The following is a 27,306-nucleotide window of genomic DNA, read 5'->3' on the forward strand; positions in this document are numbered from 1 at the left end:
CCTGGAGCGTGGGGTTTGAGTGACAGCCAGACCCCAGGGGCCACTAAGCTTGGACATTGACTTTGTCTGAGGCCCTCCGGAGTTCTTGCAAGAACCGTATTTTCCTAGTCTTTTTCCCCCAGACTCCTAGGAGCAGAGCTGACCTCAAATAGCCCAGGAGGAACGTGTCCCTGGCTTTCCCCTTGGGGACCCCAGAGGCTCTTCAGAGCCACCAGGATTAGAAGGGAACTGTCACTTCATTTTTTTTTTCCGTTCTCAGAGAAGCCAGCAGCTTAAGACCAGTGACATCAAAAATGAGCAGTCAGTCTGAACAGGAGTTTGAGACTGGCTGTCTGGGGGCATGACCCTGAGGTTGTAGAGGCCAGATGCTTTTTTTCAGAGCTTTTACACCTGGTCTTTAAAGCTCGAATCACACATGGAATTTAGCACAGGTACAGTTCTCGCTGTACAGGATCGAATGTAGTCAGGGACTTGCCAGGGTCAGGAAGCAAGGTCAGTAGGACTGGGGCTAGAGCCTACGTTCCCAGTTCCTGGTTCAGCCCTCCCCCACCCAGAGGAAGAGGGGAGCAAGGTTTGCCTCTGTGGAGGGAGCTTCCAAAGGCAGCGTCCTCCCTTGCAACCATTTTGACCATGAGCTTGTCTTAAGTGCCCCCTCCTACTGCCCCCTCTGTCACCAGCACCCCCAGCCACCTCTTCCCATCCAGGGCTTGGTGAATAGTCAGACTCAGAACGAGGCACTCGGTCTTTAGAAATCAAGGGCTTTTTACCCTCTTGATTTCAGCTTCAGAAGCTGGACCATTTTTTGTTTTGTTTTCCACCAGCCTCTATTGTAGAGTCCTGTGTTTGGCTGCACAGTGTGTCCAGGCACACTTGGGTTCAGCCTCCTGACTCAGGGTCCCTCCCCTTCTCCTGCCCAGGCAGCTTGTCCCAAGCATGAAGGCCCCTCTGAGCCTCCCCAGCCAGCCCCCACCTCACACTGCCCTGCATTTGCCTGCTTTCGGAGCGTCTGATGCTGCAAGCCTCATTTAGCCTCACAGGTGAAAGTCCGGGTTGGCGGTGTCTCCTGCCGCATCGCAGTGTAACCAATCAGGCAGCACAAGCCACAGGACGCCGTTGTTTTCTTTTTGTAGAAAGTAAACAGCCTGAGAAAGGAAAGCTATGGAAGAGGTAGAGACTTCACCATCAGAAAAGAACATGGGCGTCTCTGTGGCTCCCTGACCAATGACTCTGTTCCTTTCAGTGGGGGTCAACTTGTTCTATTTCTGCATCATCATTTACCTGTACGGGGATTTGGCCATCTATGCTGCCGCCGTGCCCTTCTCCCTCATGCAGGTGACTTGGTGAGTGTCCCCCTTGCCCTGCTCGGCCAGTTGGGCAGAGCTTTTGGTAGAAGCACAACACCAAGCAAACTGTCAGCATCTAAAGGACGGAGATGCCCGAGGCCCTTTTCTGCATGTACTGCAGCCGGCTGTGCACTTTGTCCTTTGGAAACGTGCCCCTCGTCATTGTCCCCCTCCCTGCCCCATTGGGAAGATGACTAGGATTCCCACCAGGGGCTCCTGAGCTGCCAGGACATGGCGCTCTGGGAACACTGGCACCTGCCCTAGGAGGAGGGTGTGATTTGTGGAGAGTCAGGCTGTCTGGCCCTGAAGCAGTGGCGGTGGGAGCAGAGGCTCAGCGGTGGCTAATAATTAGTAACATTGCGTCCTGTCTGCTTCCAGCTGAGCGGGGGCCACACTGAGCCACTCTTCTCTTTATCAGCAGTGCCACTGGCAACGAGTCCTGTGGTGTGGAGGCCGACACCAAGCACAACGACACGGACCCGTGCTGGGGGCCCCTGCGCCGCGTGGACGCCTACCGCATCTACCTGGTGAGTGGCCTCGCCTCTGCCCAGCCTGGGTGGCTGGGGGCATTTGAACCAGAGAGGAGGGTCTGCACAGCTCCACACTCTGGCTGGTTACTGGGGCCACGGCCCTGGGCACAAAACTGACCACGTTACTGAGAACGTAGCCTGTGTGTCCCGGTGACCAGGCCTCAGTCGCGCGTGACTTGCAGCTGGCATTCGGGTTGTTGCCAGCTCCTGGCCCTGAACTCTTGTAAATTTCGCTCGGGGTTTGCGGGGCATCCTGAGCACAGCTCTTCAAGAGTGTCAGAACTAATTTTCCAGAGACTTGCCGCGTTTTGACCTTACTCCTGGCCAGCCCCGGAGCATATGGTAGGTGCCGGGCTTCCTGACTGGGCATGCAGGACTGAGCCATCTCACGGTTGGCCCTGACCACACACAGGCTCTCCAGATAGGGAAGGATCAGCCCAGCTCTCTCCCTGTCTTCCCTCCTCCCTGCAGACAAGGGAAGAAGATGAATCTCCAGGCTGTTCTCGGTTGCTCTGTGCCATTGGGGCGGGGAGAGTTGGAGCCGAAAACCACGCCAGACGGGTCTTGGGTAATAAGATACGAAACCAGAGGCAGTTATTTATCTCTGCCTGCTTTGTGGGCGGGACTCAGAAATGCTTCCCTTTCCCTTTTGCGGCATCCATTAATATTCTCTGCCTCCTCTTGGTCCTCCTCAACCCTGACACATATTTAGGTGTGTGAGGTGACACACAGCTTGACACGTGGCCACTTGGCTGCTATGGGGCCGGGAGGCAGGGTTCAGGAGAGAGCTGAGCCTTTCGGGGAGTTGGCCTCCTTGTTTTCTGTCCTGGCAAAGGCTTGTGTAGGACCTGCCAGCTGTGTCACCTGGTTTGGAGTTTGTTAACCCAGGGACACCGAAGGGTGGTTTTGCCTTCCCAGTCCTGCCCCGTGGACCTGCCGAAGGAGTCCTGTGGCCCAGGCCACGGGAGAGATTTGTTTTCCACTTCTGTGTTGCTGGAGCAGTCGAATGGTCTGGTGTTTCTCTCCCTCATTCACCTGTGGCTAGAATCATATCTCAGATCCACCCCCCCACTCCTGCCACCCCACCACAGGTCTGGTGGGGATTTGGTAGCAGGTTCATTCCCTGGCACTATTCCCTGCTTCCCCAGTCTGGGGGAGGGGGGCCGCTGGGAGGGCAGCCCAGCTGAGGCCTGTTAGCCTCTTAGCATTTAAACAGACCATCATTGATTAAATTAGCCAAAGTGTTAGTTAAATGTAAGGCTCTAGACCTCTAGATCCTAACTGGCTGAAGGAGGAGGTGGAGGAAAGGGTCCAAGAGGCTCAACACAGACACAGGAGCATATCCAGGGCAGAGGCCAGACCTCAGGTGGGTCTTTCCACTTTGTGCTGAATCTACCTGGCACGTCCCCTCCCCAGCAACACAGATACAGAGTACTGGGAATATTGGCTGCTGCCATTTGTCTGGTAAATTATTTAGAAGTGTTATTATTGCCTTATTAAATTGTTCCTTCACTTATTCCTGTAAACCTTCCACATGACGGGAGCCTCCCTCCTTGAATCTCAATAGCTCCCTGACCGAACAGAAGGAGCCGTTCAGGAAAGCAGACAGGCATTAATTACCGCCTTCAAATTTCAGATATTGCACTTATAACTCATAGGGCTGATTGCCACCGGGCCTGCCAAGGCTACAGAGATCGGAAGGGGAGGGTGAGCAGAAGCAGAGCCCGTTCTCTCTCGGTTGTTGCCCCCACCCCCACCCCCCACCTCCCAGTCCACCGCTGGGGGCCTGGGTTTGCTCAGAAGGTATTCAGTTCACATGTACTCTTCTGCCTGTTGTCGAGAAATTCAGGGCAGACAGAACTCCGCATTGTCTCAGATGTCATTTTACAACTTTGCGTGTAGCTCTGAAGAACGCACGTCCCAACCCTCAACGCTGGCTGCTGTGCGTCCACCTGCGGGCCTCCCACCCTCAGTGTGCTGGAAGGGGTTTCCTTCCTTGGTCCTGAGCTCTGCTGCAGGTGACAGGGGCATTTCCCCCACCCCCACTCCCAGTCTGACCCACAGGACTCATCCCTGTGTCTTTATTCCATCGTCATGTGACCTCTTTAGATCATTAGGGAGGAGGGTTGTACTCCCCCCTCCCTGCCCCTCAGTCATTCACGTTCAGGAGATTGTTCATCCCTTCTAGAGACTCCCGTTAGGCCTCTTTCTACCAGCGGTTTCTGATTTTGGCAGCAGCCAGACAGACTTCACCAAAAGATGGGGCAAAGCGTCAGGCAGCTTTAAAGCACCCCCACCCCATGCACAGTCACCTTGTCTCAGGTAGACGAGGCACCTACCCGGTCGGCATGTTTCGAAGGGCCTCATAAGAACCATCTCTTCGTTGCTATTCTGGGATGGTACATCCTGGGAAATAAGGATACAGGCTTTTATTTTGTGACTTAATTTCAGAAAGTCCTTTGGAAATGATCTCGTCTGTGTCTTCCTAGGAATGCTACTGAAATGCACACACAGAATGAGAATATTTGGGATATTAACTATGCCCAGAGGCCAGCCTGTGTATGGCATCACGATAAGAAGGGAGCTTTCTCCACCGGCGGCCACCAGTCGCCTCCCAAAGCCCTTGACTTTAACAAATGGAAAATTCCTCCTCCCCTCCTGCACCCTGCGACCTCCGTCCACATCCTGTGATTGCCAGTGCAGCTGATATGAGTCAGTCTCTCTCTCTCCTTCTCTGAAGTAGTCACAGAACGGGGTGCTGGGAGGCAGGGGTCCCGTGAGTCACATGTGCTTTCCAGGGGCGTCCCCACAAGCCACTGCAGCTGGAGCCAGCAGTGAGTGACCTGGGCCATTGCAAGGGCCTGTGAGAATTAACATCAGGACCTGCTGTCAGCTGCTTGGATTCTTAGAACCCCACCCCCTGTCCACCTCCCCTGCCCCTTTGAAGGATCAGTAGGAAAGTGTTGGGTGCCCCAACTCTTTCAAACCGGTAACCTCACCTCCAGGCTGAGGAGTATCTTGGGATTCTTTCTGCAGAGTTTCTCCGGTTTCACTAGGAAACAAAGTCAGAATTGAGCATTTCATTCTGTCCTGTGCAGTGGGGAGCCAGGGACCAGTGGTGAAGTGGTAGGATTGTGTGTAAATCAGTTCCGTCCAGGAATCCAACCGTCCTGAGTGTCAGGGAGGCAGGACGTATGCTGCTGTCCCCTGGAGTCCAGGCCACTGCCAAGTGCTCGTTTCACTTCCTCGTCCCTGCGGTGCTTCCAGCCTGTCACTCGCACCCCTCGCCCAGGGCCTGGCCCTGTCATTGCCACCGCCTCTAGAGCGTCAGGGAAGCCCTAGGGCCACGGTGGGACTCCCCGAGTGCTGAAAGCTCCTCACGTTTCGCAGGAGCAGCCGCTGCCTCTTACAGGTGGACAGATGCTGCTGGGTGACCGGCAGCCCAGCAGGCACCGGCCAGGCAGAGCTGGGAGGGCAGATGGCAGAGCGGAGCTCATCCTGGCTGGAAACTCGGCTACAAACTGATGGTACCAAGTGGGGGCCCCTTGTGGGCTGCCTTGGGACAGGACAAGGTCACCCTGGCTCGCCATCTTGCCTTGATACAAGAGCTGTGACATCCACCTCCAGGGCATGGATGGCCCGGGAGAGAGATGGCAGCCTGCAAGTGCCTGACAGATGACCTGCCGCCCTCTGCCGGACACCCCCTTGAAGAAGTGGGGTGTGCGTTGGGGGCTGAGGAGTTTAGGGAGTTCTATCTGCCGGACTCTTCCTAGAGGAGTAGGTTACCTAGAGGAGTAGGAGAGAGGGAGAGAGAATCCCAAGCAGGCTCTGCACTGTCGGCACAGAGCCTGATACAGAGCTCTGACTCACAACTAACTCACAAGCTGTGAGATCACGAGCTGAGCTGAAATCAAGAGTCAAACGCCCAATGGACTGAGCCACCCAGGTGCCTCAATAGTTCCCCCCCCCCTTTTTTTAAATATTTTTGTTAATAGCATTTTTAAAATTGTTTTTTTAATTTAAATCCAAGTTAGTTAACGTACAGTGTAATAATGATCCCAGGAATAGAATTTAGTGATTCATCACTTACATATCATACCCAGTGCTCATCCCAACAAGTGTCCTCCTTAATGCCCATCGCCCGTTTAGCCCATCCCCCCCACCCAACACCCGGCCAGCAACCCTCAGTTTGTCCTCTGTATTTAAGAGTCTCTTTTGGTTTGTCCCCCTCCCTGTTTTTATCTTATTTTTTCCTTCTTTTCCCCTATGCTCATCCGTTCTGTTTCTTAAATTCCACGTATGAGTGAGATCCTGTGATATTTGTCTTTCTCTGCCTGACTGATTTTGCTTAGTGTGATACATTCTAGTTTCATCCGCATTGTTGCAGACGGCAAGATCTCATTCTTTGTGATCACCAAGTAATATTCCATTATATATACACATATCACATCTTCTTTATCCATTCATCAGTAGGTGGACATTGTGCTCTCTCCATATGTTGGCTGTTGCCCATAGCGCTGCTATAAACATGGGGGTGCATGTGTCCCTTCAAGTCAGCACACCTGTATCCTTTGGATAAATACCTAGCAGGGCAACCGCTGGGTCATAGGGTGGTTCTATTTTTAATTTTTTGAGGAACCTCCATACTCCCAACAGTCCCTCTTTTAAAACCCAGTGGTCTCTTCCTGAAACAGTACCACTCAAGGGGTAAATGTCCTCTTTGTGAGGAGGTGGCGAGGCGAGTGAGGTGCCTGCTGGCAGTGCCAGGCCTCAGCCGGCCCTTCCTCCCACGGCGTTGGTGTGTGTGTGTACTGTGTCACCACTTACTTTCTGATGTGGCCCTCCCAGCCGCACAGTGAGGCATCATCCCACTTTACAGCAGAGAAAACTGACATGTGGGGACAGTGACTTCCCCTGGGCCGCAGGCCCGAGGCAGGGACAGGAGCCTGGCTCCTGGGGTTCCCGTCCCCATCCTCCAACCCTGGAAACAGGCTTGCTGGGCTTGCACGCAGCCCCCCACCATGAGGCCCGGGAGGAGGGGCAGGTCGCACCCTTCTGTCAGCCCTTGGAGCTTGACGTTTACAGAGGGTTGCGGGCGACGCTGTCCAGGCGGGTGTGTGTTCAGTGATCCGTGTGTGTGTGTGTGCGCCCTGCCTGTCTGCCTGATGGATTTGCTGCCTGTCTTACCGCCCCTCGCTCCTAGATAGTAGAGCGGACTTCTCACACTCAAGGAGCTCTAGAATTGGACGCGTCTTCCCAAGGACGATTCCTGTCCCTGCCACAGCCTCTTTCTGTGTTCTTTCAGCAGCCACTCTGCCCTGGGGCTGTGGCATCTGCTAATAAGTGGGTCACCTCTGCCATCACTTGAATATGTATTCTTACCAATTCTGGGGCAGGAGGTGGCCTAGAGGCCTTCAGGACCAGCGAGGAAGAAAGTGAGTGTGGGCTAGCAAGGTTTCACAGCAGCAGTGACTCAACAGGATGTGGGGACTCTCGGGAACACTGCCGTACCCCTCCAGAGGCACCTCCATGCGCCCCAGAGCACAGTCCCAGTCGGATGCGGTATGGGTGCTGCCCCCGGATTTGCCACCGTCAGGAATGTGGGATGGAATTCAGCAGTCAGCTAGGAAGGGTGGCGCCCGAGGGCTGGCGGGAACTGACAGGGCAGATGAGCTGTCTTTAGGGCGGGGCTCACAGGCTGGCTGTGTCTGGAAGCGGAGAGCAGGGTGCTAAGCCCACAAATGGCCTGATGACAGTTTCCCTTCTCTGGGCCACACTGCCCTCCTGTCTGACACACATGAGCTGGGGACTCGGTAACGGGCTGAGAGGAGATTCCTGGCTGCGTGGGGTTGCTTACGGGGTCTGGAACATCAGAGTGCCTCCTTGGTGGGATGGTGACCGTTTGGCGACCACCAGGGAGACCCATCCTTTTTTCCCTTTTCTTCCTCCCCTCAGTGTGCTCCTTTCCTCTTCACTCAGTCCGGAGCCTCAGAAAGGTCCATTTGCTTGGCCTCTCGCACTTTCTCCCCACTCACTCGTGGGAAGCTGCCAGTCTCACTGGGCACCCCCTGCAGGTGCAGTGAGTGGGGTAGCCCTGGTGACCCGGGCCTGACCGCGCTCCGGGAGCTCGGCTTGGTGCTGGTCTGCGGCGTCTTCTGCCAGCTGTGGAGTGTCTGCTTGAACCTCTGGGCGGACTCCTGCCCGAGGGCACGGTCTCCCCCACATGCTGAGCCTCTGCTTTCAACCCGTGATGCTGGGGCTCAAGGAAGAATGAATGGATTTCTGCCCTGTGCCCCAAGAATGTGTGTGCCCACAGTCCAGACAGGAGCTGGGGCTCTAATGTTGAGGGAATTCTGACTTCACACGAGCACTGGTGCTCACGTTGAAGCGACTGACTTTAAAGGATTAGCTTGTCTCTCTTTTTCAAGGAAATCAATAACACAGGGACAGGCCTGTCTTTTTCTTTCTCTCTCTCTCTCTTTTTTTTCTAGGGAGCTGTCTCTATATCTCATCCCGGGAATGGCCTCTTGTTTTTTGGTGTTTTCCATCCCCCTAGTCTAGCCCTTTCTAAATGAGATTCAGATTGTGCTGTCACTCATCCCATTACTGGGTCTCTCAAACTCCTGCCAAGGGACCCTGTGAGCCCCCCAGCACCCCACCTGTCACCCACGGCCACTGCTGCCTGGGTGCAGCCTCCGGCCCATCCCCAGTGCCTGCCCAGCCGCTGCCCAGCATGGCTCCAGACCATGGTGATCGCTGCCCCCTGCCCCACCCCCAGCACGTTTGGGTGTTTGGCCCAAGCTTCCTCCCCCAGCTCAGTGAGAGGATTGTTGTTTTTGTCTTTAATGCGCTCTCAGGGACGTGGGTTTTGTCGGCTGGCTTTAAGCCAACCATCCATCACCCCCCACGTCCCGCCTCTGCCACAGCCAGCGCGTGACACTCCGGGTGAGGGGATGACACCTAATGCCCAGCACTGCCTCCTGTGCGCTCCCCGTAAAAATACCAGGTGATGGGGGTTTGGATCACAAGATGGTGGGACTAGCTACTCCTGGACGGTCCCCACCATCCCTTGCCCAAGCCTCAGAGGCTGCTCGTTGCCATCGGTAGGGGTCCTGCGTTCTCTGTCCTCTTGGGTGAAGGGAACTTGCATCCTAGCTCCTGAGCCAGGTGAACTGCCCAGGCCCCCCAGGTCACAGTGGCAGTTTGCGTGTCTCTCTGCCCCTGTTAGGGCGTCCTAGGTCTCTACCCCTGTATCTGTTGTCTGGGAAGTCACAAGTACGTGCTTACAAACACTGCTTGCCCAGAGCAAGCTGCTTTGACTCCTGGGCACATGGGCAGATGTCAGACTGACTTGCCTGGATTCTTGTCCTTCTACCCTGCCCCATCCTCAGTTCAACCAGGGAGGTGCTTTGGGATGGGGTGGGGGGGGGAGTCATCCTGTGTGCCATAACCTGGCCACCCCACCCTCGCATACTCAGCTCCTAAGAAACCCCACTATCCAAAAGTCCAAAACAAACTGGGGGGGGGGGAATTATTTATTACAAAGTGCTTCCTTATTGTACAGAAGGACTCGCTGCAGGTTTCTCTTGAGTACTTGGTTTTCCTAGTGTGTATAAAATGTCATTCTGTGAAAACTAAGTATTTAGAAATAGAACTTTTAGAAGCCTGTCTCTTGTAAAGGGAGTATCCACGTGGTAACATGCAAAGGTGCAGCAATCCAAAGCCCGGTGCTTGTGGAAGCAGGCAGACGTGGGGTTGGGGTGGATGTGAGCAGTCCACCTACGAGAGAGCTGGGGCTGTGCGCGCACACACACACACACACACACAGGCTGGGAAGCTTCTCAGGGCTTATAAGTGTATACCCACAGCCTGCACTCCTGCACAGGCCAATTTGGTTGGGAAACTTCCAAATAGGTCTCCATGGGGAGTGTTCATCCCCGCTGGGGACCTTCTGCACTGTGCTTTTTCAGGACCATTTTATCCACACTCCACGCTGATCCCAGGCAGCCTGAGCTTGGGCTTGAGCGCACCTTCTCTGTGAGTAGCATGAGCAAGAATGGACACCTGGTTCCTCGCTCCGCAGGCGTCCTGGGCCGACCCTGTCACTGACCCCTGCGTGTGTTTTAATCCGTTCCCCTCAAGCTGCTCCGGACTGACCCCAAACACTGCAGCCCAGGCCGCCTCCGTGCTCCACATCCCCTCTGCTTCCCTTTCTGGACAAAGAACTAACAGTGACTTTGTATTCTCTGAGGAAACGTCCTGGTTGATTTCATACCCCCCACTCCCCTCCTGCCCCCTTTCCATCCCATTTCCCCCAGAAGTACAGGGAGAAAACTGCCATCTAGAACCCAGCAGCCCGCCAGTGGTTTCAGAGGAAGATGGAATGTTCTTGAATATTTTGTGCTAACTAAACTGGAAACTGTACGTGCCAAACCGTTTCTACCTCCCGTCCTGTGTCTGTGTCTCTCCGATGCTTTTGTTGCACAGAGAACCCTGGTACTCGGGACAGCCCTGCTGAGGCTCGTGGGGCTGTGCCTGCTCCCTGAGTGACGCTCACTCTCTGTTACAGGGTGTCTGTTGTGAGCAGAATCTGGTGTCTTTCTAAATAGCGCCCCAGGGCCCCACCAGTAATTGTTTAATTAAATAAAGCACTCATTCTAAAGTAATAACCGCGCTCCTCTGTGTTGCCGGCATCCCAGCCAGCGGCGCTAGCCGCGCAAGCTGCCGAGAATAAAAGTATCTGTGGACACGTTCTCCAGACCGTAGGGCAGCCCAGCAGAGAAAAGCAGGAGCCAAGGAAGCCCAGAGGGTTTGCAGCCAGCAGAGAGATGCCTATGGCCCGGGCATGATGGGCATCAGGGGAGCTGAACAATTAGGGTGCATATTAATGATGACATCTGATTAATTAGCATGAGCCCTGGCTGTCTCATGGGTTGGCTGAGAGCAGACCAGGTACATTTTAATAAGCCTTCAAGTGCAAAGGGAGGTGCCGACGAGCGTGTTGCTGAGCAGATGCTTCGTGGTGAGCGTGAATCTGGAAGGAAGGGTCACAGAGCGCAGCAGGGCACAGTAAGTTTGGCTACAGGAAGAACCTCATCTAGCTACCGATTGAGACGTTCTCTGAAAACCTTGACAAGAGGAGGCAAGACGCTGCCCGGCCAAGTACTGGATGCCGATGGGGACTGAAAGGCCCCTGCCAGTCTGTGATGTGCACCCCCCACCACTGTAGGGAGGCTTTGCTCCACCCATGAGCCCCTAAGAACACTGTCCAGCTCTGTGCCCTCCCCCAGGTCAGGAGCATGAGCCTGAACTCTGTCTCAAAGTTTGGTTCCAGGAACCAACTTCAGGTACTTGTTAAAAATACACATTCCTGGGTCCTGCCTCAGGCCGAATGTAGCAGATCGAAGGCTACAGGGCCCAGGAATCTGCATTTTCAACCAGTTCTGCAGACAAGTCTGTGCATTCTCCCCTTTGAGAAATTCTACTGGCAGAGGACCTGTCACAATGGTAAATGGTCTTGCCAGCCCCCAGTGTCCTGGGGAGAGGCCTGCTGTGGTCACCCAGGCTACAGCAGTGGAGGCAGTGGTCAGGGACTTCATGTGCCTTGCCTCTTCCAGGGAAAGACTATGGCCACACGTCCACAGGTCTCCAGCCTGATGTCACAAGTGACATACTGGAGTTGATGACTCACACGCTTCCATGCAGACAGGGAACAGCATCACCCCTCTGATCAGACTGTTTTTAGACTCCGGGTGTCCCCGGGAGAAAAGGGCTCCAGCAGCATCCCTTTGCTAGTGGCTTCTTTGTTGATCCCGGGGCCAGCAGATTCCCCTGGATCCCTATGGATGGTGCTCTCAGCTTCCTCTTAGAGCCCATAGCATGCCAACCCCATGGAGAGGCCTTTACTCTGACCATCGACTAGGGGGGAAGCTGGAGATGTTAGTGTGATTTCTTATACCCAATTGGACAGAGCTTGTTAGCCAGCTTGATGCCCTGTCTCCCCTCCTTCCCCACCTCCAAGGTTACTCAGTGTCGGCAAAGAATCCTGCTCCCTAATCTGTCTATTTCGAGGTCTGACGTCAGCAGAGAAGGGGTGGAGCCAGCTTGGCCTGTGCTCCTCTCTGCAGGGCTCCCATGTTCTGGGCACCTGACTTCCTTCCCTCCCTCCCCTCCAGCTCCAGCACGGAGCATTCCCACCACCATCCGCTCTTCCCACACTGAGACAAGTGGGAAGAGTGGAACGGGGAAGGGAAGGCGCCAGGAGCACCCGCAGCCGTCACCTGGCGCCTCTCGTCGAGTGCCACACGAACGCCAGGCAGTTGAGGTGGCAGAGGGCAATGGCTCAGCCTCCTCATGTCCTCAGGACAGGGACACCCAAAGCAGTCGGGTTCCAGCTCATTCATTACTAGAGGCGCTAACAGCTCTGCGTTAGCTCAGCTCTAACGTCCACGAGGTGCATGTACCAGCCAGTGAAAGTCAGCTTAACTCCCAACAGAATCAGGTGGTTGGGGGTGTGGGTACTTTTCTCCAAAAAGAGAGAGACTCCCATCTCTGTCACTCGCCACAGAGTCCACCTGTTCCCCTCGAGTCCTCTTGCTGTTAGGACCAGTTGACCCCCAGCCTGGCCCTGACAGCTCTTTCCAGGCCCTGGGTCACGTGGCCAAGCCAGACACGTTTCTCCGGCTTTCTCACACGTGAGGCAGAGCACAGCCCTGGGGGAAGTAGTGCCGTAGACCCGTCATCTCCCCTTCCCTGACATCCAGCGTAAACATACCGAGACCCAGAGCAGGTCTTGAATCTCCGTGGAGAGATTTCAAGTGGCTAAAAAGTGACAACCGGTAAACCAAGCCTGCAGTGAAGGAGAAGTTAACATCTTGGCATCTGCTCACTCACGCTGGCTCCCGAGAGGCTCACCAGAAGGGCCTAGGTGGCACTGTTACCCATTTAGCGCCGTGGCCCACTGGCCAGGATATCCCTGCTGTGCCTTCTGTCTTCTGCCCCCAGAACTTACAGTTCAAGTGAGTACAGTCCCTTTTAAGCCTTGTCCCATTAGGACAGAGAAGAGTCTTCCCCGGGGCGCTCAGGGGAGGCTGGAGCTGGGGCGCAGGAGGCAGTGCTGAGCCCCAGCCCCAGCCCCGCAGTGCTGGCCCGGCCACCTCTAGGCACGAGGATTGCCCCAAGGCTTTTCTGTTGTTTTATTCTCCTAATGTTAGTTGCAGGTAGACGTGGCTGTCCTTTCCCAGCCTAAAGCCTGTTCAGAGTTCCTCTCCACAAGGCAACATTTACACTCCTTTACGTGATGTGGTCTGCTCCATTCTCCTTCTGGAACCTTCTCTCTCACCTCTGCCCCACACTCACCGGCCATTGTCCTCCAGAGACGCTGGGTGCTTACATGACTCCATGCCCATCACGTGCCTTTCCCTTGCTTCAGAGTCTGACAAGCACTTATTCTTTGGAAGCTGCACTCCAGTGTCTCCTTTGACGTCATGTGGCCATCACTCTCCCCACCCCCCAAACCGCTGCCGTGGCAATAATTGGACTTTTGTGTGTATTCAGGTACTGGGTCTCACTGTAAGCATCTCGAGGTCAGGGCTGTGCTCGAGCCACACGTCTGGAGCCAGCATGGGCCTCACAGAGGGCAGTTGCTCTGTGAACATTTGAATGAGCGAGAGCACTCCGGTGCGTGGGGCCACTGCTGGGTCTGTGGCCAGCACTGGCCTAGTCCCTCCATAAGCCCTTGGGGCTACTGATGCCCGTGGCTCATCACGGCTGGCAGCCACCACTCCCGCCAGAAATTCCACACCCAGCGGGCTTCTCCTTTCCCAAAGGCGCGGGTCAGCTTCTGTGCCTCGCTGCCAGGACAAAGCGACCCCTCAGCGTGGCCTTAGAGGCACCCTGTCTTTGGGGACTGAAGGCAGAGGGGGACAATCAGGAGCTGTCCACATGCCAGGAGGTCTAGGGTGGCTCACCCATCACCGCCACCTCCTCTTTGGCGCCTGAAATGCAAGCAGTGAAGTGTTGGGACGGTGCCAGCTCCAGAGGCAGGTCTGTTTCTCTAGGCAGAGCCCCCAGCCTTCCTCCCGCACCCCCTCTGTCCCACCTGCCTCCTTGTCATCACTGTCCTTAAAGCCCTCCCAGTCCGAGGTCAGGCCTCTCCATCTTCTCACCTGGGCAGGTGGGTGCGGACCCATCTCTCTCGTGCTCGTGAGAAGCCACGCTGCCCTTAATACGCCCGGATGGTGTATGATCATTAAGTGAGTGACTGTGTGGGTTTTCCACAATATTTATCTTTCCTCCCCCCAAACCACAAGGGTTGCAGTTCTGGCACCAAATCCTTGGAACTCTGCCCACCCCCAGGCACCATCTGGCTTCTGAGCTGAGGAAGAGACAGCACAGGCATGCAGGCCTGTCCTCCAGCGGGGCTGAGGCGAGCAGCGGCCGTGCCAGGCTGACCCCACTGGACCGGACCGGCCCTCTCCCCACCCCCCACCCAGGAGGCAGCTTTGCAGGGGCGGGGGGGGGGGTGTGGAGAGACTTTCTCTAGGGTATAATCAGGGGAGGCAGTAAGTGTCCTAAAAAAGGGGACCGGCCTTGAGTACACACAGCCTAAGTTCTGATCTGATCGTTGTTGTGAGGTCTAGACAAGCTGTTTTGCCCCCCTTTTCCTCAGTCTTCTGGAGGGGAGCCAGTAACCAGTTCACAGGGTGTCGGGGTCAGGAGGAGGTCTTCGATGGAAGCTGTTGTTGTGTGAGCACCCAGGATGTGTTCAGTGGTGGCAGTTCTCTCACCTTCAAGGAAAAGCCTTCTCTGGGTGACGGGTCAGCCTCCCAGGACATATCCAAAGGCTCCAGTGTGAGAGCAGCCTTTCTGTGGTCACAGCCGTTCCCCCTGCCAACAGCGTCCCCTCCAAACCCGGTTCCCGACCATCTCCCAATGAGGGGCTTGGGCCGAGGCAGGGGACACCTGACCAGGTATGTGGGGCTTGTCCCAATTCCAGAGGCCGGGGCAGAGGATCACGACGCAGTGGTGGAGACAGATGCCTGAGAGCCACGGCATGCCTTCTAGAAAGATGACCGTCCAGTGGCGGTCACAGCACGTGAGTCGTTTCCCGGGGGGTGCACAGCCAGGCCTCCCGGTACTGAGGGAGCCCTGCCATGGGTCGTGACCTTTCTCTCCCAGGTAGCTCTTTGAACCACACGTCTTTAGCACAGAGTTCAGCAGCCAGGCTCCTCAGTGAGACATCATGCTGCTTGACGATTGAAACTTGGAATGAGTTTCCTGATACTTGTTTTTTGCCATCTATGGGTTCAGGAGGAGATGCGGTTTTTTTTCCCTCTCTTTCTTTCTTTTGCCTCCCAGAGGGAAAACCGTAAACGCAGGTTACAGACCTCAGGTCCCTAACTAAGAATTTCTATTTCATCGAAGCAGGGCAGGGGCTGTTTAGGGCAGAGGGTTCAGAGAAGGACGTTATCTGGGTCCTTTTCTGCATCTGCCTTATTTCCAGTTGCTTTGAGAAAAAAGCCAAAGATTTGGAGCAGGGGATGTGGAAATGCTTTCAACTGTCAGTCACAGGCGGCTTTTCACTTGGTGTGTTTGGGGACTAACCCGGAGCAGGAAGTGCCTTGTGAGCACCCTGGCTGTCCCTGGGTGCTGGGAACCCAGGGAACAGCGTCACCCAGGCTCCTCAGGTGTTGGCCAGGGGTGGTCCAGGGGTGCTGGGGACAGCCCTGTGTGCCCGCCCTCAGAGCTGGCGTGGAAGGTCCTGTCCCGGAGCGCTCGTCCTCTGCAGCCTGTGTTGTGGCTGTCACTCTCCTGCTGGCCCCCAGCAAGCCATTCCCTGAGCTCTCAGTCCGGAGCTTCTCCTCTGTTCTCTTCCGTGCCGGCCCCAGCATGCCTCTGGGAGGGGGCATGCTGGGCTTGTGACAGCTGGAGCTGTCTGCGTGTGCAGCCTTGGGAGCAGTGCCCCCATCCATGGTTTCTCCTGGAAGTCATTCTCCCAACCCCCCACCCCCATATCGAGACAAATCCTGTTTCCCCAGTATTTCAGCAAAAGTTGTTCAGGTGTGACCTCACTGGCCAGCCTCCTGCTCTGCGGGGAAGGTGCCCCAGAGTCTCCCCGTCTTCTCAGTTGACCAGCAGAGGGACAAGGCTTTCCTCCTGATCCTGGTCTGATCGGCTGCGGTGTCGGTTTGGTTACTTGCCTCTGTCCTGTAGCTCAGGGGCCGCGTGAGGACGCCCTGAAGAGTCTTTACCTTTGGGCCCGTTATTGCCTTTGCTTGGGGCCCGGCATCTTCCAGCAAGTACACACTTGACTTTTGCGGGTATTGCGTGTCTCCACACTCACTCATTCTGAGTGGGGCTGACTTGTTTGATGGGAGTGGACTTGGTTTTCTGCTGCAGGGTGTCGTGAGGTGATAGCCGGAGAAGAGCGTGTGCTCTAGGAACACACACTGTTTTAGAGTCCTTGGGCGTCAGCTCTCCATTTTTATTTTCAGGCATTACCTGAGTCTGCAATCTCTCGATCCCTTCTAGGTGAGGGTTTGGGAGGGTGGGGTGGCGCAGGGACAGTAAGATGCAGCACATTCTGGGGGGGCGTTGGGCCGACGCGCATCTGTGGTGTGGGTGGCCAGGTGTGCTGAAAGAGGCATCCGGCCTCCAGCTGGCTCTATGACTCGTTCTCCACCGAGTAATGGTTGGGCGAAGGTTGGCCGCATCCCCATTGTGGTTGGGCTGGTGTCTGAAATGCAGCAGCCTGTCCCGGCAGAGCCCTCTCCCACAGCGAGGCTCCACAGGTGCTGCTCTGGGCCAGCCCCTCGCGGAGCTGGGCCTTCGGAAAGTGGCCGCTCGGAGTTTCACGTGAAAACACTGATCCTTCTGTGGAACCCAGACGCCCTCCTCTAGATGGTGCGTCTCATTGCAGGGTTTTGGCAAGTGAGCTGTGATAATGGTTCCCTGGGCTTGACCACCGGGGCCTCTGCCTGTTGTCAGGCGCTCTCCGTCCTCTGCGTGATGGCTGATCCTTTCTGTCTGGTTCGGAAGAACTTGAACTCCCCCACAGAGGATTTGGACCATTACTAAACTCAGGCACAGGAGTAGTAGTGACCTGACGTTCTTTGGCTGGAGGTCCTCACTTGGGCTCTGTTTGCAGTCCCCCACCTGGGGTGTCTGGTGGACTGATAAGCGTGGGTGCAATAACACGGTTGGGTGCCGATACTCTTGGGGTCAGATGGCCAGTGCTGATGTTTGTTGAACACCTGTGCACACGTGATGTGCTTTGAGAAGTTCATTAACGCTCCAGGGTCTCAAGGTTAGCCAGGGCAGTGTCAGGATGCAAACACCTGCCCTGCGCACGTGGCCCTGAAACATGTGGTCCCCCCTGGCGGTCCCTCGCTGACTCCAGGCTCCCCTCCTTTTTGCGGATAAATCTCCAGACATTGTCATTCAAGTTGAGAAAATAAAAACTCCCAAACCAAAATGTTCACAGCCACTTGAGAAATAAAAATAGAATCCTTGAACATTTCTTCATGCACTTCAAGGACGCCTGGAAAGTTCACTTCCCGTTTAGGGATGGGTTCATGCTGTGTTCTCATTAACCCCAATTAACTCTTAACCCCTAGCACCCTGGAACGAAGACGGCCCTGCAGCTGGGCGTTCATTTCTTTTATCATTAGAGATAGCCTCCGGGATAAGTCCAGAGCTCCGCTGTGCCCCCAGCGTGGCCCTGCCTTTGCCTGAGCCAGCAGTCCTGAGCCCTGCTCATGCCAACACCACACCCCTGGTCAGCCCTGCGTGTTGAGGGCAGAACAGGCAGTATGTCACCATTCCCCTTCAAGACTTGTTACTTGTCACTCCTGCTACACTAACAGAGAAATCAAGCCCCCACCCACCTACCCCAAATGCTAGACCAAAAAAGGCTCCAGATGGATCAGCTAGTCTTTTATGTTGAAACTCTGGGAGCTTGGGGTCCCTGGGTGGCTCAGTCGGTTGAGCCTCTGACTCTTGGTTTTGGCTCAGGTCATGATCTCACAGTTCATGGGTTTGAGCCCCGCATCAGTCTCCACACTGACAGTGCAGAGCCTGCTTGGGATTCTCTCTCCCCCAACCTCGCTCTCTGCCCCTCCCCCACTCATCCTCCCTCCGTCCCTCTCTATCCCTCCCCCTCTCTAAATAAATGAATGAAACAAACCCCGGGAGCTGATGGGTGAAGTGCAGAGGAAGCTGCTGATACCTGAATCCTCGTGGAAGCTCTATCTCACTGCCCTGTGGGAGCTACAAGCAGATGAGCCCCAAAGACCTCATTTTTTTTTTATACTAAATATAATTTATTGTCAGACTGGTTTCCATACAACCCCCAGTGCTCATCCCAACAAGTGCCCTCCTCAATACCCATCACCCACTTTCCCCTCTCCCCCACCCCCCGTTAACCCTCAGTTTGTTCTCAGTATTTAAGTCTCTTATGGTTTGCCTCCCTCCCTCTCTGTAACTTTTTTCCCCCTTCTCCTCCCCCATGGTTCTCTGTTAAGTTTCTTTCTCAGGATCCACATATGATTGAAAACATATGGTAACTGTCTTTCTCTGCCTGACTTATGTCACTCAGCGTAATACCCTCCAGTTCCATCCACGTTGCTGCAAGTGGCCAGATTTCACTCTTTCTCACTGCCAAGTAGCATTCCATTGTATATATAAACCACGTCTTCTTTATCCATTCGTCAGTTGATGGACATTCAGGCTCTTTCCATAATTTGGCTATTGTTGGCCCTCACTTTTAAAGGAACTAAATAACCCTGCAGGCACTCGGGGAACTGGCCCATCTAGCAGGTCTCCCGGCCGCCACCTCGTCCGTATTTGTAGGAGCCTCAGCTAGGTTGCCCCACCTCCCTCAGCTCCATGCTTCCTCTCGACCCCAGGAGCCAGAGAACACCGCAGAAGCATCACCTTCATGCTTCGCTGGAACTGCTGGCTTCCTTGACCATTTGGCCTTCGTCCCCTCGGGATGCTGCCCCTTTGCTTATGTCTAGGTCGGGGGACAGAGCCCTCCCCAGCTGGATTGACAGTCAGCTGTCTGCTTCTCTGCTAGATTTCCTCCCCACCCCTTGTCACAGGAGGTAATTGGTGCATCCATCTTTGTCCCGTGGACTTGCTCAGAGGCTCTTAGGACATTTGTTCTGTATGGTGGCCGTCGCTTCAGCACCTTGTTCTCTCCTGTCTTCCCTTTCCCCCTGAACAGCACGCCCTCTCCCCCCACCCCCCGCCCCTGCTCTTGTTTGGAGGGGAGTGAAGTGGACTTGGACTAGGGGTGCTGTTGAAGTTCACCCAAGTTTAAGTTCCAATCAGAAGCTGCGGTCCGCCGCGCCTCTTCCCAGCAGGAGAAGAAGTGACAGCAAACAGGATGTGGGGCTTTAATTTTGTTTTGTAAGAGAAGGACTGGTGAGTAGCCATCTGTGACAGGCAACTCTGAGTCTGCAGTCTCCCAGAGGTGGGCAGGGAATGAGTCGTTTCCTCGACGACCTTTAGGTTTCTGGCATAGGTTTCTTCTCGGATGTCACCCCTTCTGAGGGGCCAGGCAGATTCACAGAGTGGTCACAGCCCCCTGGGATCCGAGCCCCTTCATTGCTGGGGTCCAGGGAGGTGTGGCTGACGGAGGGCAGCCGAGAGCCCCAGGCTCTTCTCAGAGGGGCCTTTTCTCCTTGTTAGGGCTGAATCTCCTTCTCTTTTGAAACCAGTGGGTACTCTCAGAGCAAACACTGTTTTAATTTGCTCTTCCTAAATCAGAGTATGTTGATTTCACAGCTCTTTGGGGAAGAGAATTTTTTTTTTTTTTCCCTGACACCGTAAACCGCTCTCAGGCAGAGGAGGTTACTTGCCCGCCCGTGCGCCGTGCACTCTGCTCAGATGCTGCCAGTGGCAGGAGGGACCGGTGGAGGGTACGAGGCAAGTCAGCAAGGCTGGGGTTGCCTCTTCTTCCACTGCAAGGTAACACCTGTCCACCAGCCGCCGCCTCCTCCAAATTCACCATATTCTGCAGATGCTCACTGGGCATCTCACATGTGCCAAGCCTTCCTAGGTATTGGGGCGAACAGGGACACAGTCCTTGCCATCATGGTGCTGGTACTCTGCTGGGGGTGGGGGCGATGTGTGCACAAAATCAACCCATGAGAAAGGAGCAACTCAGAACCTACCAGAATTCGGTAATGTGGTACTGACTGTGCATTTGGTAATCCAGGCAAGGGCCCCGGGGAGGAGGAACTTGTGGAGGAGACTGGCCCCCCAGCAGAGCTTCGAAGGTGATGGGAGTGAGGGGGGTGGAAAGGGGAGTTCTGTGCCAGCAGGTGGAATCACGAGGGTAAAGGCATGAGGCTGAATAGTGTGATGTGGGGATAGGAGATGCTAGAAAGACAGCCCAACAGGATGCGGCGTGCAGGGATCGCAGCGGTTGGGGGGACAGGGTCAGGAGACTTCCGCTCCTCACCCCCACCCCCACCCCCACCACTTTCATACTGTCTGCACACACCTCCCTGGTCCCTCAGCCCCCTCATCGCTAAAATGAGGCATCGTCACCTGCCTGGTGACCTCACAGATGGCCGGGAACAGGACACGAGACCGCACGTGTGAGCACTTTGTTTTTTGCTGTTGTTTTTTTAATGTTTATTTTTGAGAGACAGAGAGAGAGAGAGAGAGAACGCAAGCAGGGGAGGGGGCGGAGAGAAAGAGAGAGGAACAGAGGATCAGAAGCAGGCTCTGCGCTGACAGAAGAGAGCCCAACTTGGAGCTCGAACTCACGAACCGCGAGATCATGACCTGAGCCAAAGTCTGAAGCTTAACCAACTGAGCCACCCAGGCGCCGCGCCCCCACGTGCGAGCACACTTTGCAAAGCGCCACGAACCTGTGGCATCAGGGAGTGACGTCTTACAGGGCAGCGCGGACATGAGGCAGCGGTTGACGGGACAGAACACGGCAAACAGATGCAGGAACGGGCTTTTGAGTGGAACCAGCAGCAGCTTCCAACATCCACGTGGTTTCCCTGACCAGCTAACCCTGCAGGGGATTTGGGCCCGGGAAGATGGCAATCAGGCTGCCGTGCTTTTGTGCTCCTGCACCAACACACCCACTCCTGCCTCCCCGTCCCATACACTTGGCGAAGGACATGACCTGCAGCCAGTCCTGGGCGCGTTCTGTGGGCAAAACAAGGTGGAGTTGTGTCAGAGGAGCCTTTCCTCTGTGAGTGGGTTGTGGAGTTAGAAGAACTCAAGACGGCGGAGGCAGGTGGTGAGTGTGGCTCAGCCTCGGCCACTCCGACTCAAGGGTTTCTGAGGCAAAGACCCGCTGTCTTGAGTGGCGGGTGTTTTCTCCCATTCCGTGGCTGAGGCCTAGCTGCTCAGATAGCTCCGAACCACTCCCAGCAGGAAGGTGGCGGCCTGAGGTAGCGGGTAGCCTTCAGTTCCCGGACGCCAGCCAGCTCGTGCGGGCATGAGCATCTGGGCTTCGGGGTCTCAGCAGAGCCACCGTCCTGTGCTGGGAATCCCCAAGTGCAGCCCACACCAGCCTTTCCCACGTCCCTCAGACTGGTTTTAAGGAGGGGATTCCCTTCCCGCCTCTGGCAGGCCGAGGGCTGGGTCTCTATTCCCTGGTCCTTGGGTCTCATTTCTGGAGGAAAGGTGCCGCCTCCTGCCAGCCCGGTCCTCTGGGGTGTGCACAGTCGGGTCAGCCCTCCCATGGGGGGCACCGTGCCCAGCACTGTGGGAACGTGGATGTGCAGGAGCGGCAGCTGCTACCCTGGTGGAGCCAGAGAGGACCCCTGAGGGAGGAGGCATGGCTGATTCCAGGGAGGGGAAGCAGAAGACAACATCTGGGAGCAGGAGTGGACTTTGGACTGGGACCAGGAGTAGAACTTTGGCCAGCAGGAGTGGAGCTTGCCCGTGGAGCAAAGGCCCGATGGCTGGAGGCTCTGGGCACATCAGAGACTCGCAGTGCAGCCTGGGACTGCTGGCTAATAGGTTCTGGGGGCAGTGTCTTCAGAGACAAGGTTGAAAAAGATGGCTGGAGCCAGATCATGGGCCACTGGACTTTGTCATCTCCAAAATGACAAGCCCTTGAGAATTGCACAAGAAAGACGCAGGTGTGGCTGGGGCTGAGTGTGGGAGATGACACTGGCACCAGCTGGCTCTGGGCCCAGGAGGGAGAGGACAGGGTCAGAAGGATGGGGCAGATTCCCCGAGGGATCGTCCTGAACTCTCCCCAGCCCTTTGCCTACCTGATTCCTCTTACTTTAGGTATCATTTTGTCTGTGACGTTCACCTGGGTGTCCCCACCACAGCCCCACCCACACAAGGTCAGGGGCCCATGCTGTATGCTCCGCTTCCCCTCCAGGATGGTGACAAATACATTTCTGTGGTTTTAAGCCACCAAATTACAGTAGTCACGAGGCACTAGCACAGAGTAAGGAAGGAGTGAGGGTTGTTGGAAGTTTGGAGCTGGCACAACTGGATGTGCTTAACCTGTATGGAGGACACAGAAGGGAGGCAGCCGTGTTACCTTTGGAGTGCCACAAGGACACTGGAAGAGCCACGCCCAAACATTGCTGGGGCTTCATTAGCTGCGTGAACTGCCTTGCGTCCATCAAGACTGTCAAGGTTGCCCTGGGGCCTTAGGTGCACATTTAAACTCACCGACCCAAGAAGAGACCCGAGCGGCCCCCATTGCACCCTCTCAGGTCTGTCTCAGACCACTTTTTTCCCAGTGGCCAGTTTGAAGATTTAGTTAGAAACCAGAGAATGGTTCTTTATTTTTTCTTTTTACAAAACGCATCTGTCTGCAGCAGTTGGTGTCTCTGCCTCCTGTGATGAGTCGGGCTCGGAGAGTCCTTGAACAGAGTCTGAGTTTGAACTGATCAATGGCATTTGGGGGTTGGACACTTGCTCAGGAGCCAGCTAATTCATAATGTCATGTGGGCTAGACGAGAAGACCCAAGAGGATAGGCTGTCTTTTGGCTTTTTATCTCTTCTTTTTGAAAAAGGAAAGGGAGAACAGAAGGTGCCACGCTTGGCCGTTCAGCATTCAGAGATGAACTCTGTCCCCGCTAGACCATGGGAACACGGGGGCTGTTTCTCCTCCCACGCCCCCTTTCTTCCCATAGACCGGGCAGCCTCACGGCGGTGTCCTTTCCGGCTCTGGATGCCGGCCCCTGCGGGCGCCGAGTCTGGCTCTAACTAATTTGCAGAGGACACCTGTTCCTTAATTAGCCCAGCCTGTGCTGTGTGTCTCGTCTGGGCCCCACCCGATGCGTGAGCTCGCCGCCACTCGAGGGCTGCTGTGTGGCGGTCCGTGCGCTTTTGCCCTGTGCTTCCCGAGCGACGCCGTCAGTCTGTGCTCCTGAGCGCTGGAGGAAACCACATCCCAGCCGCTGTCCCTGCCGTGGGTGTCACAGCTGTTGACCGGGTCTTCCAGAAGAAACCCTCGCTGCCAGTCCCCACTGCGGTCCCTAGGACCGGATGTGGGAGTGCCAGGCAGGTGTGGACCCTCATTCCGCGCCCGTCTAGACTCCCGTTCCCCATCACGCAGATGGCACCTCGCACACACTTCCTACTCGACCTTTTTGGGATGTGGCTGTCTGCTTAATGTGTTTAACTAGAGGGAAGCTCTCAGGTGGGCTGGGATCCCACCCTGCAGGGTGTTGTTAAACCTTGTCCTCATGCAGAAAGTGGATGGTGGTAGACAGCTGCCAGGGAGGGGGCTCTAGCATCTGGGGAGGGACCTGTGCAGGCTGCAGTAGCAAGATTCCCTGCCCGTCGTCATCGTCGTGGGGGCTGGTTCTCCTGCACTGCCCCGCCCCCCGGCTTTACGTAGCAGAGCCCTCTAAAAGCCATTCCTTAGGCTTCAAAGATGAGATCTGGCCTCCCACGTAGCGCCCCCCCCCCCCCCCCCCCCGCCGCCGGCACCCTGAGAAAACATCCAGCGTGTCCAGTGGGCATCACAGGTCAGAGGTGGAGTGCCCACGCCTGCCTGGATGTGCCAGGAGTCCAGTTTGGGGCAGGTCACGGTTATTTGGAGACATTTGTGGCAAGTGGCTTTGTCGATAATTCCTCAAGACTCTCCCTCTCAGCCTTCAAAAAAGAAATTCTGTTGAAGTTTCCCTAAAGTGGTTATTTTCCAAAACGCCGGGCTGATGCTGCTGCAAAAGCCGGCTTGCTCTGCGGGGCTGGTGATTCTGCCTCACTGAGTCCTGGCCTGCAGGGGACGCCGCCCCCCACCCCGCCGTGTTCCCCCCTCTCTGCTCCTCCCCCCCAGCACCCCTAGCCTAATGGCAATGCTTCGCCTCCTCCTGACAGAAGCAGAGCTGGCTGCAGGCCCCCAGCAGAAAGCCCTTTCCAGAAGTCTCCCAGCCCTGGAGCCCTCCTGGAGGCCTTGTTCCCCAGCTAATTAGAGCCTTCTCCTTAAGCACTACTTTAGTCTTTGGTGTCATTCATTCTCACAGTGATAATGGACTTGGATAAGAGGTCACAGTTTCTCCCACATCCTGCTCTCCTTGGGGTTGGGGGTGGGGGAGGGACGGGCACAGCCCCCCTTCCGCCAGCGCCCGCCTGCCTGTCACCCTGTCACGGGGGAGCCAGGGAGCCGGGGACTGGCCGCCAGGCTGAGCAGCTGTGATATCTTCACCCAGATCACAGGGCCAGAGCCTGACTCCCCAAAGCAGGCCCTGCTCCCCACATTCGGGCCTCTGCCGCCTGCCGCACCTCTGGCGAGTGTCATTAGCATTAACGTGATAAAATGGCGCAGTGTAAATGTTAATAAGGTCTGATGCCTCTGCTGCTTCCGAAGTGGCAGATTGGAAATGGTCCCATCATCATAACTCCAACCAGCAGCTTTTAATTCTCTGCTCCCCGAGCATCCAATTTGGCAGGAAATCCTAACCTTCCCTCAGCCCCCAGCCCAGCTCTGCTGTGCCAGGTTTTACCCCCATTTTCTTTTGCACAGAGGGTTCAGATTTCCCCCAGACTGGTTTTCTAAGACAGAGCTTGATTTCTTTTTTTTCTTAATTTCTTTTCCCTGTTCTCCAAAGGGAAAGAGAACTGAGCCCCACACTCATCTCCCAGTTTTCCTGGCTGTGGCCCGTTCTCTTCTTGGTCCAGGACGTGCCTCTGAGAGATTTGCCCTGGAAGCCACTGGCTCTGGCTCTCCAGGTTCTCCCTTCTCTTTAAGTTATAAACATTGCTGATTAACGACATCCTGATGACTTCTTTCCTCTGAAGCCTTCAGAACGGTGTTGTCTCCACAGCGCTGTGTTGTCAGGGCCCCTGTGTCCCGTCCTCCCCAGTCCTTTCTTTCCAGTAGACTCTGGGGGCCTGAGGCACACCTGGGCTTCCTTTCAGATCTTCATCTCCCTGTCGTCTCACACCGAATTGGTTTTCGTGCCCAGTTGTGTGCCTGGTCCAGGAACCCTCAGCGTTTGTTGAAGAGAAGTAGCCGACAATGTCCCTGGGTTGTCGCCTGGGGCTAGCCCAGAAGGTAGTCTCTGGACGGGAGGCATGAGGAACGGCTGACGGCAGGGCTCTGGATTTCTGATGCACCCAGGGGAATGCACCACGTGATGCTGTTTGCCACCAGGGAGCCTCGTGGGTCCAGGTGCCCACCGCGGGCAGAGGCTGCGTGGGCGGCGTGTCCTTCCCACACGTGCACCCAGCCCCTTCACCCCCTCATGCTAGTTTTTGTCATTACAGGCTGTCTTCACTCTCCTCCTTGGACCCTTCACCTTCTTTGACGTCCAGAAGACCAAGTACCTGCAGATCCTGACCTCCCTGATGAGATGGGTTGGTGAGTGAGAAACGTCTCGAGTCTGTCCTTTCTCCCCTTGCCCTTCCCTTACCCGTTCCGAGCGTGTGTGAGCCCTCGCGGCATAGCTGGAATGTGGCAGGGGTTCCTTGGGCTCTTAAAGGCCAAGAGGATGCAGGGACTCTGCCCACCTTTTCAGTAGTGTGGAAATACAGTACCGACTTCAGGATCACATAGTGGGGACAGAGCCAGAGCTAAGCCCAGCCTTTTTCACACACCCACGTGCGCCGCCACCCCCCCCCCCCCAAAACCCACAGGCTGGGCCAAGGCTCCTACACTCCCGGGTCTGTCTCTGCTCCCTCAGGCCACAAGAGCGGCACTGCTCTGCCTTCTCGTGGGTGCACCGTGTGGCAGTCAAAAACCCAGTGGGCTGTGGCAGCCACCTCCACATTCCTGGCCAGCAGGGCCTGAAAAGACACCTTATCCATGATGCCTTTTGACTGATGCCCTGCTGAACAAGAGCACCACTGTCCCCAGGGGTAGTTTGGGGGTCTCTACCCACTAAAGCAGGTTTGTGGTTGGGAGCTCATTCATTCCGCCGCACCATTCTGGAAGGTCCACGCTGCTGAGCCCCTTAGACCCAGGACCAGAGGGTGTGGGGTCCCTGCAGCCCCTGTTGGCGGGCACATGCTCCAGGATCATTTGTATTCCTGTTTTGGGCTAAAAGCATAGAACACTGTTGCTGTTGTGATGGAGAGGCCTGGCAGAGTGAGTCTGCCCACCTCTAGCACCTCACCTGCCCAGGCACAGAGGTCCCCGAGGACCCCGGGGTCGTGTCCTCTCCCTCCCGACTCTCTTCTCTACTTCCTCTGCCACTACCTCTGCTCCCTCACCCAGCATCAGGACTCAGGGTGCACCTTGTTTCTCATGCCATGCCAGCACTCGATTAGATCGTGACGAGCACGGAGCAGCTTCTGATAACAGTGATTTCTGGCATTTCTGGCGCATCCGATCTTCTGGTTCCGCCTACTCTTCTCGGGATTACAGGATCCCAACGTGAGGAGCCACCGCGTCATAGGGGTCTTGGTATCTCCATGGGAAGGGACCATGGCAGGCATCCAGCACAGGCCCCTGCTCCCCCAAGGGCAGGCTCCACGAACGTGCACACAGAGTGACCTCTTGCCCAGGAGCTCGTGGTAAGGAAGGCCCCTGCTCCACTCTGAAGGGATGGTGGTCAGCACTGGGAAGTCCTGCCTTGAGCCCAGTGCGGCAGCCTGTAACTTCTTTCCACCTCAGTCTTTCCTTGCAAGGAATTGAGAGCAGGACTGATCACTGCTGTGTGAACTTTGAGGCCTCTGTAACATGATAAACCTGTCTTTCATCACCCAGCCAAGTGCAGGGAGTAGGAGGGCACTTGTCCAATCCCTGGATGGGGTGGGCTTCCTTACCTACCCCGCTCAGCCGGTCCAGTCCTATACGCACCTGTGCAGTGCTGTTTGCAAATGTTATTCACACATCTCAAAGCCCTGGGTTAAAGTAACAAGACCGCCTGGGGGAAAATGAGAACTCATTACTTAGAACATGAGGATCGCGCTGGCCACAAGGGTGTGGTGCTAGAATTGAGCCCTTTTGGGTGCCAGGAGGGCTTCCCAAAGTTGGGATCAGC

The 27,306-nt window shown here is 55.7% G+C and overlaps 1 protein-coding gene across 3 annotated transcripts in view; it reads left to right on the forward strand.

The window, feature by feature from the left end:
- The window catches only part of TMEM104 (transmembrane protein 104), a 59,580-nt gene that overhangs the window by 14,988 nt on the left and 17,286 nt on the right, over window positions 1–27,306 (forward strand). For 2 of the 3 annotated variants that reach the window (XM_023243944.2, XM_023243946.2), the window contains exons 7-9: window positions 1,241–1,340; window positions 1,762–1,870; window positions 25,589–25,682. In XM_023243944.2, coding sequence (XP_023099712.1) covers window positions 1,241–1,340; window positions 1,762–1,870; window positions 25,589–25,682 — 303 coding nt within the window. The remainder of the gene's footprint in view (window positions 1–1,240; window positions 1,341–1,761; window positions 1,871–25,588; window positions 25,683–27,306) is intronic. The other variant, XM_023243945.2, reaches the window with a different exon arrangement.

Source organism: Felis catus, chromosome E1 (assembly GCF_018350175.1).
Source record: "Felis catus isolate Fca126 chromosome E1, F.catus_Fca126_mat1.0, whole genome shotgun sequence".
Taxonomy (NCBI): Eukaryota; Metazoa; Chordata; class Mammalia; order Carnivora; family Felidae; genus Felis; species Felis catus.